The sequence below is a fragment of the Oncorhynchus clarkii genome, unplaced genomic scaffold (genome assembly GCF_045791955.1).
Source record: "Oncorhynchus clarkii lewisi isolate Uvic-CL-2024 unplaced genomic scaffold, UVic_Ocla_1.0 unplaced_contig_12705_pilon_pilon, whole genome shotgun sequence".
NCBI lineage: Eukaryota > Metazoa > Chordata > Actinopteri > Salmoniformes > Salmonidae > Oncorhynchus > Oncorhynchus clarkii.
The window spans coordinates 163,817-174,945 of record NW_027260909.1 but is presented as its reverse complement, the minus strand read 5'-3'; the positions used below and the strand labels follow the sequence as shown (position 1 = coordinate 174,945).

The 11,129-nt window shown below is 46.9% G+C and overlaps 2 protein-coding genes across 2 annotated transcripts; both read left to right on the top strand.

Moving 5' to 3' along the window:
- Positions 1-327: 327 nt before the first annotated feature.
- On the top strand, positions 328-2,912 carry LOC139402202 (arf-GAP with dual PH domain-containing protein 1-like). The gene is made up of 3 exons (XM_071146308.1): positions 328-394; positions 2,284-2,515; positions 2,719-2,912. Exons 1-3 carry the CDS (start codon positions 374-376, stop codon positions 2,745-2,747), a joined length of 282 nt encoding a protein of 93 aa, XP_071002409.1. The 5' UTR covers positions 328-373; the 3' UTR covers positions 2,748-2,912.
- A 3,079-nt stretch (positions 2,913-5,991) lies between these two features.
- Positions 5,992-7,914, top strand: LOC139402201 (urotensin-2 receptor-like). The gene has a single exon (XM_071146307.1). The coding sequence runs from the start codon at positions 6,810-6,812 to the stop codon at positions 7,893-7,895; it is 1,086 nt and encodes a 361-aa protein (XP_071002408.1). The 5' UTR covers positions 5,992-6,809; the 3' UTR covers positions 7,896-7,914.
- The last annotated feature ends 3,215 nt before the right edge of the window (positions 7,915-11,129 follow it).

Sequence of the window (11,129 nt, the reverse complement as noted above, 5' to 3'; positions counted from 1 at the left end):
TGCAATTATAAGTCCTGGTGGTGTCTTATCCTTCTGTAGTTGCCATTAGAAGTCCTGGTGGTGTCTTATCCTTCTGTAGTTGCCATTAGAAGTCCTGGTGGTGTCTTATCCTTCTGTAGTTGCCATTAGAGGTCCTGGGGGTGTCTTATCCTTCTGTAGTTGCCATTAGAAGTCCTGGTGGTGTCTTATCCTTCTGTAGTTGCTATGTGTTAGCTTATCCATCTATACACCTGCTGTGTGTCCTTGATGCCAAACAGAGGACAACAATCTCTCAGTGGGGGAGGAGCAGACATATACTGACTTTCTGTCTCTCTCTCTGCAGCATACAGAAGGGTTTAAGAAGCGTTGGTTCACCCTGGACCACAGACGTCTCATGTACTACAAAGATCCCCTGGTAAGACTGGTTTCACACACACACACACACACACAGGCACACACATAGGCACACACACCGGCACACACACACTTCTCCCAGATAGGCTCTTATAGGCCAGTTACTAGAGAGGACCTCATGTTTTATATGCATCTGATTGATATCAAAAGGTTTGAAAGGACTTCATAATGACGGATGAAGTTTCCTCTTGCTGTATCAGGTCAGTACAACATGTTCTCTGTTAGTTTTAACAAGGAGCTGCTATGTAGAGGAGACTCGCTAGACAGTAATCTGATACTTCTATTAGAAGACCATCAAACCACACACACACACGCACGCACGCACGCACGCACGCACGCACGCACACACACACGCGCACACTCTCTCTCACACACACACACACGCACACTCTCTCACACACACGCACACGCACACTCTCTCTCACACACACGCACACGCACACTCTCACACACACACACACACACACCCCAAACCACGACTCCAAAGAGGCAGAGAACTCACTAGCACCCTCTCTCAAGTCACCTCACATCAACACCTAAACTAATATTGGCTAGATGTAACACTATGGAGATTCTGTAGAGTGTGTATGAGGGTGATGTCGTGCTCTACTTAGCGTGCCTGGTTTGAATCATTACACACAACGATGGAAAGTGAAAGCCCAGGGGAGCGTACTAGGGAGGGCCAGACCTGGCCACATGAGATAGAACAGACGAGGGGAGCCTCACACTACAGGCTCAGATGCCATATGTTGAATACAGCAACGTTAGGACAGCTGCCTTCATCAAGGTTTCACACTGGGGCTGTTACAGAGAACCATACACAGGCTGTAGTGAGGTGTGGAGCCCGTATGGAAATAAAGAGATTGAAGACTTCTTCTCCATCCTAAATGGCCCCCTATTCCCTTTATAGTGCACGGCAGGGTAGCCTAGTGGGTAGTGCGTTGGACTAGTAACCAAAAGGTTGCAAGTTCAATTCCCCGAGCTGACAAGGCACAAATCTGTCATTCTGCCCCTGAACAGGCAGTTAACCCACTGTTCCTAGATCGTCATTTGTTCTTAACTGACTTGCCTAGTTAAATAAAGGTCAAATAAAAACTCCTTTGGACCAGGGATCTTAAGGCTCTGGCCAAAAGTAGTGCACTATAAAAGGCATAGGGGGCCATTAGGGATGCAGCGTTGTCTGTTTGATGAAGTAGACCAAGTTGTGTAGCCAGCCAATGCAGCCAGCCAGAGACAGGCTTTGACCAGCAGAATATAAATACATGAGCAGTGTTAGAGATAAATGCTGTAAAGGTTTGAAGGAAGCGGGTCAGTGAATGGCAGTTTGAAGAAGTAGAGTGTGAGAATAAGTCACCGCTACAATGTAACAGTATGTATGTACTGTACAGAATGTAACGTGGCAGGTTAAGTTGTGTGTCGACTGTATATTGTTATGGTGCCTGTTCTCTAACCTCACCCCTCTCACCACACCCCATTTAACTCATCCTCACCCTGTCTACCTCACCCTACCTCACTCTCACCTCACCCTCCCCTACCTCACTCTCAACTCACCCCCTCTACCTCACCCTCCCTCCTCTACCTCACCCTCCCTCCCTCACCTCCCCTACCTCACTCTCACCTCTCTACCTCACTCTCACTTCACCCCCTCTACCTCCCTCTCACCTCACCCCCTCTACCTCACCCTCCCTCCCTCACCTCCCCTACCTCACTCTCACCTCTCTACCTCACTCTCACCTCACCCCCTCTATCTCACTCTCACCTCACCCCCTCTACCTCACTCTCACCTCACCCCTTCTACCTCACTCTCACCTCATCCCCTCTACCTCACCCTCCCTTACCTACCTCACTCTCACTCTCACCTCACCCCCTCTACCTCCCCTACCTTGCCAGGATGCCTTTGCCAAGGGTGAGGCATTCCTAGGGCACCAAGACCATGGTTACAGAGCTAGCCCTGGCCTTCCCGCCGGAACCCACTGCAACGGCGCCTGGCAACACGGCATCACCATAGTAACACCTGAGCGCAGCTTCCTGTTTACCTGCGAGACGGAAGTTGAGCAACAGGATTGGCTGAAACACTTCAATGATGTCATCAGCATCCAGATGTCCCCTCAGGAGTACTCCAGTAAGAGATTACAACCTCTTATTAAGGGTTTATATTTATTAACATCTATGTGTGTTTATAAGCATGCCGATGTCCCCTCAGGAGGACTCCAGTAAGAGAGGACCATGTTTTACTATTTATAAAGGGTTTATAAACATATATTGCTGTTATTGTTTGGTTATAAAGTGTTTATTAACATCTGACCTCATGTTTGTGTTTTGCAGTGGAGGCTATGTTCAGACACAAGCATTGATGGACCCTTCCTTCCCCCATCCTCCTCTCCTCTACCTGTCTTCTGTTCCTCCTCTCTCCTCCTCTCCTCTACCCGTCTTCTGTTCCTCCTCTCTCCTCCTCTCCTCTACCCGTCTTCTGTTCCTCCTCCTCCTCTCCTCTACCCGTCTTTTGTTCCTCTCCTCTCCTCTACCTGTCTTCTGTTCCTCCTCTCTCCTCCTCTCCTCTACCTGTCTTCTGTTCCTCCTCTCTCCTCCTCTCCTCTTCTGTTCCTCCTCTCTCCTCCTCTCCTCTACCTGTCTTCTGTTCCTCCTCTCTCCTCCTCTCCTCTACCCGTCTTCTGTTCCTCCTCTCCTCCTCCTCTCCTCTACCCGTCTTCTGTTTCTCCTCTCTCCTCCTCTCCTCTACCTGTCTTCTGTTCCTCCTCTCCTCCTCCTCTCCTCTACCCGTCTTCTGTTCCTTATCTCATCCTCTCCTCTACTTGTCTTCTGTTCCTCCTCTCTCCTTCTCTCCTCTACCCGTCTTCTGTTCCTCCTCTCTCCTCCTCTCCTCTACCCGTCTTCTGTTCCTCCTCTCTCCTCCTCTCCTCTACCCGTCTTCTGTTCCTCCTCTCTCCTCCTCTCCTCTACCTGTCTTCTGTTCCTCCTCTCTCCTCCTCTCCTCTACCCGTCTTCTGTTCCTCCTCTCTCCTCCTCTCCTCTACCTGTTTTCTGTTCCTCCTCTCCTCTACCCGTCTTCTGTTCCTCCTCTCTCCTCCTCTCCTCTACCCGTCTTCTGTTCCTCCTCTCCTCTACCTGTTTTCTGTTCCTCCTCTCCTCCTCTCCTCTACCTGTCTTCTGTTCCTCCTCTCTCCTTCTCTCCTCTACCTGTCTTCTGTTCCTTATCTCATCCTCTCCTCTACCCATCTTCTGTTCCTCCTCTCTCCTCCTCTCCTCTAACTGTCTTCTGTTCCTCCTCTCTCCTCCTCTCCTCTACCCGTCTTCTGTTCCTCCTCTCCTCCTCCTCTCGTCTACCCGTCTTCTGTTCCTCCTCTCTCCTTCTCTCCTCTACCCGTCTTCTGTTCCTCCTTTCTCCTCCTCTCCTCTATCCGTCTTCTGTTCCTCCTCTCTCCTCCTCTCTCCTCCTCTCTACCTGTCTTCTGTTCCTCCTCTCCTCTAACTGTCTTCTGTTCCTCCTCTCTCCTCCTCTCCTCTACCCGTCTTCTGTTCCTCCTCTCTCCTCCTCTCCTCTAACTGTCTTCTGTTCCTCCTCTCTCCTCCTCTCCTCTACCCGTCTTCTGTTCCTCCTCTCTCCTCCTCTCCTCTAACTGTCTTCTGTTCCTCCTCTCTCCTCCTCTCCTCTACCCATCTTCTGTTCCTCCTCTCCTCCTCTCCTCTACCCGTCTTCTGTTCCTCCTCTCTCCTTCTCTCCTCTACCCGTCTTCTGTTCCTCCTTTCTCCTCCTCTCCTCTACCCGTCTTCTGTTCCTCCTCTCTCCTCCTCTCCTCTAACTGTCTTCTGTTCCTCCTCTCTCCTCTTCTCCTCTACCCGTCTTCTGTTCCTCCTCTCTCCTCTCCTCTACCCGTCTTCTGTTCCTCCTCTCTCCTCCTCTCCTCTACCCGTCTTCTGTTCCTCCTCTCCTCCTCCTCTCCTCTACCCGTCTTCTGTTCCTCCTCTCCTCCTCCTCTCCTCTACCTGTCTTCTGTTCCTCCTCTCTCCTCCTCTCTACCTGTCTTCTGTTCCTCCTCTCCTCCTCCTCTCCTCTACCCGTCTTCTGTTCCTCCTCTCCTCCTCCTTTCCTCTGCCCATCCTGGAGATCACCAAGACGTTTGAGTTAGATTAGGCTGTCCTTGCCTAAGTAAGACAGATGTACAAACACACTAGACTGCAGCAGGACCTGTCATCATGGTCAACCACTGTGCCTTACACTATGTCATTACTTTAATCTCTCAGATCAATGTGATTTAAATGTGTACTTTTAAAGTTCCCTATTAATATCTTAGAAATTGACATTTTAGATGGGTGAGTTTGGTTAGGAGATATGTAAAGATATACATTTGAATATAACTATGGATAATGTTCAACTCTCTTATGGGTGTGTATAAACAGATAGTGGGGTTTTTTGATAGTGCCATTTTGTGGTGTTTCAAGAATATGACAGATCTCTCTTTCTACATATCCTGTATGACCGAAGATATTTTAAGGTATTAGACAACCTATTTAGACTGAGGAGACATGCAAAGAACATCATTGATTGATACATACTTGTCATTCCTCCCATGTCGTGCTTTTATTTGTGTTATCAAGGGTGTTTTCCAATATAGAAGAAGATTGGTTGTAAATGTTCATGTTTGAGGTACTACAAACTATTTTTTATAAATCCGTACATTGGTCTCCTCTTGTTTTAAATATGTAAATGATTTGAAAATGACATCTAAAGAGTTCATGTGTAAAATATAGAGATCGAATGATATGTCAGTGTGTGTGTGTGTGTGTGTGTGTGTGTGTGTGTGTGTGTGTGTGTGTGTGTGTGTGTGTGTGTGTGTGTGTGTGTGTGTGTGTGTGTGTGTGTGTGTGTGTTGTTTTAGCGCCAGCGAACCAGGGGTGTTTAAAACTGCACCCAGGTGTTTAAAGAGAGCAGGACCGGGGCTGAGGTGAATCACTCATAAATCCAAAGAGTCATCCTGGGTTACACCTATATGAGAGAGAGAGAGAGACGGGGAGAGAGAGAGAGAGTGAGGGGGACGGGGAGAGAGAGTGAGAGAGAGGAGAAACAGAGCAAGAGAGAGGTAAAGGGGACAAAGAGGAAGAAGGAAAGGGGTCAGAGGACAGAGAGAAGGAAAGAGAATAGAAGACTGCAGTTGAAGGAAAGAAGAAGACGGACACAACAAGACGCCTATGAAGAGCTCTGGAATTAAACACTAGAAGGGGCCCCAGTTACTCTATTGGAACAGCCCAACATTGACCTTTTGAGAGGTACCAACAATGACCATCCACCGTGCCAGTTGAGAACACAAGACAACCTAACCTCTGGATACAGTCTGAGAGCTTCTGAATCACCACAAACTGACCAATGACAACACACTGTCAACACAGGACATCAAGCTACTCCCAAGTCACCGCTGCGGTTCAAGTCCACTAGAAACTGAAGCGTCTGTCTGTTCTTCTGTATCGCCTGGGCTTCGTCCGGTACCCGCAGGAAGGAAAGGATCATGGGAGCTTGGAGGAGCTGGAGTGGGGACGTGGAAACATCGGGAGATAAGAGACACTCGATGAGGTGGACTTGTCAGCCATGTCCTGGTTCACCTTAAAGCTGCAGGTTAACAGTCGTAGTGGAACTGAAGCCACTGTTGAAGCATCACTACACACGGCCTGTTTTCCTATTGGATTTAGATTCAATTTAGATAAAGAGTCAGAAGGCCAAAGACGATTTATGTGTTTTCAAGTCAAATGTTACTTGTCACATACACAGTTTCCAGCAGGTTTAAAATGTGCAGTGACATGCTGACGTGCTATCTCCCTCAACAATGCAGAACAACGTGCTATCTCCCTCAACAATGCAGAACAACGTGCTATCTCCCTCAACAATGCAGAACAACGTGCTATCTCCCTCAACAATGCAGAACAGTTGTTGTTTTTGTCTGGTTCTGTCTGTTTTTCACTGGATCTTATGCAGTGCGCAAAGTCACTTCACATTCTTTATGATTCTCTATTCACTCCAACATGGAGCACTTTAAAATCCGTTTGGAATCCATAAGCAATTCTTTAAAATCAGTTTGGAATCCATAAGCAATTCTTTAAAATCCGTTTGGAATCCATAAGCAATTCTTTAAAATCCGTTTGGAATCCATAAGCAATTCTTTAAAATCCGTTTGGAATCCATAAGCAATTCTTTAAAATCCGTTTGGAATCCATAAGCAATTCTTTAAAATCCGTTTGGAATCCATAAGCAACTCTTTAAAATCCGTTTGGAATCCATAAGCAACTCTTTAAAATCCGTTTGGAATCCATAAGCAACTCTTTCAAATCTTTCTGAATACTAATAGTAATAACAGTTTATCCCAGTAAAGTGATCACTTCATTGTAGGGACGTGCTGGCCTTATTTATGAACTCAAACCTTTCCCCAACGATGAACCAGAGCCAGACACCCATCGTGACCTCCATCTCACCCCAGTCAGGGCATGGTTCTGGGGGCTCGGGCGGTGTCTCTGGAGGGGGTAGCTCCGGGGGTGGGGGTTTGTGGGTGACCTCTCTCCTCGGCGCTACCCTCCTAATCATGCTCGCCATGGGGGTGGCGGGTAACATCTACACCCTCTTCATCATGCGTTCCGCGGCTCTCCGCCGATCCGGCTCTATGTACGTCTATATACTCAACCTTGCCCTCGCCGACCTCCTCTACCTCTCTACGATCCCATTCGTCATCTGCACCTACTTTGCTCACGATTGGTTGTTCGGCGAGGCCGGTTGCCGGGTCCTCCTGAGTCTCGATCTCCTCACCATGCACGCCAGCGTCTTCGTCCTGGTCGCCATGTCGTTGGAGCGCTACCGGGCCGTGGCGAAGCCGTTTGACGCCCGGCGATCCAGCACGCGGGGACGGAAGGTAGTGGCGGCCGTCATCTGGTTCGCGGCGTTTGTCCTGACACTACCCATGATGATTATGATACGGCTGAGGGAAGGGAAGTGGAACGCGGCCGGGAACGCCAAGCGGATCTGTTACCCGACGTGGACCCAAGAGGCCTTCAAGGCCTACCTCACCGTCCTGTTCCTGACCAGCGTCCTCGTACCCGGTTTAGTCATTGTTGGTCTCTACGCTGGCCTAGCACGTCGCTATTGGACTGCTCAGGCTAGCTTGGGACGAAGCAGCCGTTCAGCGAGAAGACGAGGCTTAAATCAAAAGGTTGTAACAATGATTTTTTGTATCATTGTAGCGTACTGGGTGTGTTTCCTGCCTTTCTGGGGGTGGCAGTTGGCACAGTTATTTTCCCCGCAGTCCCTCGGGGCTCTGTCTCCTGCCACTCACAGTTACATGAATTTCTTTGTAACGTGTCTGACCTATGGGAATAGCTGCATTAACCCTTTGTTGTACACCCTCCTGACCCGGAACTATAAGGACTATCTGGCTCAGAAGGGTCAGAGCACAGGGTCAAGTAGGGGAGACCCGGCAGCCGGAGCACCCCTACAGGATCTATAATCAGAGTAGAGGTGACCTGGGGTCAGCAGCCGGAGCACCCCTACAGGATCTGTAATCAGAGTAGAGGTGACCTGGGGTCAGCAGCCGGAGCACCCCTACAGGATCTATAATCAGAGTAGAGGTGACCTGGGGTCAGCAGCCGGAGCACCCCTACAGGATCTATAATCAGAGTAGAGGTGACCTGGGGTCAGCAGCCGGAGCACCCCTACAGGATCTGTAATCAGAGTAGAGGTGACCTGGTGTCAGCAGCCGGAGCACCCCTACAGGATCTATAATCAGAGTAGAGGTGACCTGGGGTCAGCAGCCGGAGCACCCCTACAGGATCTATAATCAGAGTAGAGGTGACCTGGGGTCAGCAGCCGGAGCACCCCTACAGGATCTATAATCAGAGTAGAGGTGACCTGGGGTCAGCAGCCGGAGCACCCCTACAGGATCTGTAATCAGAGTAGAGGTGACCTGGGGTCAGCTGCCGAAGAACCCCTACAGGAAATATAGGAGAAGAGGGGGGAAAGTATTTTGACGTGACACAAGTAGGACCCATTATATTTGACTTAAATCCTTTTTATCCTGGGGAGGATAGGTCATCCATGCAGGAACTATAAAAGAGGGGGAGTTATTCTGACAAGAGCACTATTGCCAAAGCATTTCTGATACAGCATTTTTATCTTTTCACTCTGAGGAGTACCTTGGATTTGGTGAAAACATGAGGACATTTCTTTATAGCTGTTGGGGCAAGAGCAGCCTCCAAAACAAACAAATCGTTTTGTGAGTAGTTAGTGCAGCATAAACTTGCCCTAACAACATGGCTTACTCTAAACTCAGTAGTTTTTGTATTTTTACATCATCTGAATATTATTGGTATATAGTTAGTTATACAGGTGTTGGATCTTAATTTGTGCCAGTTTGCTACAGCAGGAAAATAATCCTGCAGCAACAGGAAAAGTGAATTATTATGTGGATTATAATTAATGGACGTTTTCTGTGGGGATTGATAGTTTTTTCGTAAGGGAAAATCAAGTTTGAAATGTCAAAGTGGAAATTACAAATTTAAGAAACATTTTTATGACTCAAAGGCTTGTTAAACCTCAAACCTCTAATTGTTTAATTTCACACATTACAGGAAAGTTGTCCTGCAACAGAGTGATCAGATTAAGATCCTACATCTGCAGCAATAGCTGTTTGACATATATTTTGCCAGGGGATTCCAGTTTGCATTCATCATGTCGGCTGCAGTATTTCTTGTGACATATTGACATGACATTTAACCAGTCACTATGTATTTCTGGTGACATATTGACATGACATTTAACCAGTCACTATGTATTTCTGGTGACATATTGACATGTCATTTAACCAGTCACTATGTATTTCTGGTGACATATTGACATGACATTTAACCAGTCACTGTGTATTTACTTCTTACTTCGACGTTGTTGTCATATTGCCAAAAATGTGTCAAGTTAATGTTCTTGGTTGGTTTTTCTCATCTTGTATTCTTTTATTACATGATTGTTCTAATAAAGTTTTGACAGATTGATTTAGAGGTAAAATGACTACGATATTGCCCTCTGCTGGCAAAGGTTTTAGAGTAAGTTAACTTTCACATACAAGTGTAATGTGTGGCAATCATGCCATCACATTTATCAGCGATTGTAAGAATGCACTGTGTGTCCTGTTGGTGGCTAGTTTCCTCACTCTAGGTGTCTATGATGGACCCCACTGACACACACACACACACACACACACACACACACACACACACACACACCTACCCCTACCTCAGCCCCCCCCAACACACACACACACACATTCCCTATCCCCCCTACACACACCTACCCCTTATCCCCCCCACACACACACACACACACACACTCCAGACCGCCGCCTCTCACCAGGGAATGTGGTCCCACCATGCAACATTCCAAAGCCTTGAGGCAGGTCTCTTCGTGTTGTCCTGTAAATTGTCTCTCAGGAATGTCTAGTGTTATTCATCCTGCCAAAATAGACTAACAGGACCTACAGAACCACAACACAGACTGGACAGCGTGGATACAGATTATATGAGCCATTTGGTCTGAATAACTTGAGTTGATTGATGTTAATACTAACAGGACCTACAGAACCACAACACAGACTGGACAGCGTGGATACAGATTCTATGAGCCATTTGGTCTGAATAACTTGAGTTGATTGATGTTAATACTAACAGGACATACAGAACCACAACACAGACTGGACAGCGTGGATACAGATTATATGAGCCATTTGGTCTGAATAACTTGAGTTGATTGATGTTAATACTAACAGGACCTACAGAACCACAACACAGACTGGACAGCGTGGATACAGATTATATGAGCCATTTGGTCTGAATAACTTGAGTTGATTGATGTTAATACTAACAGGACCTACAGAACCACAACACAGACTGGACAGCGTGGATACAGATTACAGTTGAAGTCAGAAGTTTACATACACTTAGGTTGGAGTCATTAAAACTCGTTTTTCAACCACTCCACAAATTTCTTGTTAAACTATAGTTTTGGCAAGTCGGTTAGGACATCTACTTTGTGCATAACACAAATAATTTTTCAAAACATTGTTTACAGACAGATTATTTCAATTCACTGTATAACAATTCCAGTAGGTCAGAAGTTTACATACACTAAGTTCACTGTGTCTTTAAACAGCTTGGAAAATTCCAGAAAATGATGTCATGGCTTTAGAAGCTTCTGATAGGCTAATTGACATCATTTGAGTCAATTGGAGGTGTACCTGTGGATGTACTTCAAGGCCTACCTTCAAACTCATTGGAAAATCAAAAGAAATCAGACAAGACCTCAGAAAAAAAATGTAGACCTCCACAAGTCTGGTTCATCCTTGGGAGCAATTTCCAAAGCAATTTCCAAACTGAAGGTACCACGTTCATCTGTACAAACAATAGTACGCAAGTATCAACACCATGGGACCACGCAGCCGTCATACCGCTCAGGATGGAGAAGTGTGCTGTCTCTTAGAGATGAACGTACTTTGGTGCGAAAAGTGTAAATCAATCCCAGAACAACAGCAAAGGAACTTGTGAAGATGCTGGAGGAAACAGGAACAATAGTATCTATCTCCACAGTAAAACTAGTCCTATATCGACATAACCTGAAATGCCTCTCAGCAAGGAAGAAGCCACTGCTCCAAAACCGCTATAATGTCACGCCCTGGCCTTAGTTATCTTTGTTTTCT

Bases quoted from the DNA above. Each gene is read 5' to 3' on its own strand.
- LOC139402202 (XM_071146308.1), top strand. From the start codon at position 374: ATGTACTACAAAGATCCCCTG. The intron at 395-2,283 runs GTAAGACTGGTT...CTACCTTGCCAG, and splicing joins TGTACTACAAAGATCCCCTG to GATGCCTTTGCCAAGGGTGA. The intron at 2,516-2,718 runs GTAAGAGATTAC...TGTGTTTTGCAG, and splicing joins GTCCCCTCAGGAGTACTCCA to TGGAGGCTATGTTCAGACAC.
- LOC139402201 (XM_071146307.1), top strand. From the start codon at position 6,810: ATGAACTCAAACCTTTCCCCAACGATGAACCAGAGCCAGACACCCATC.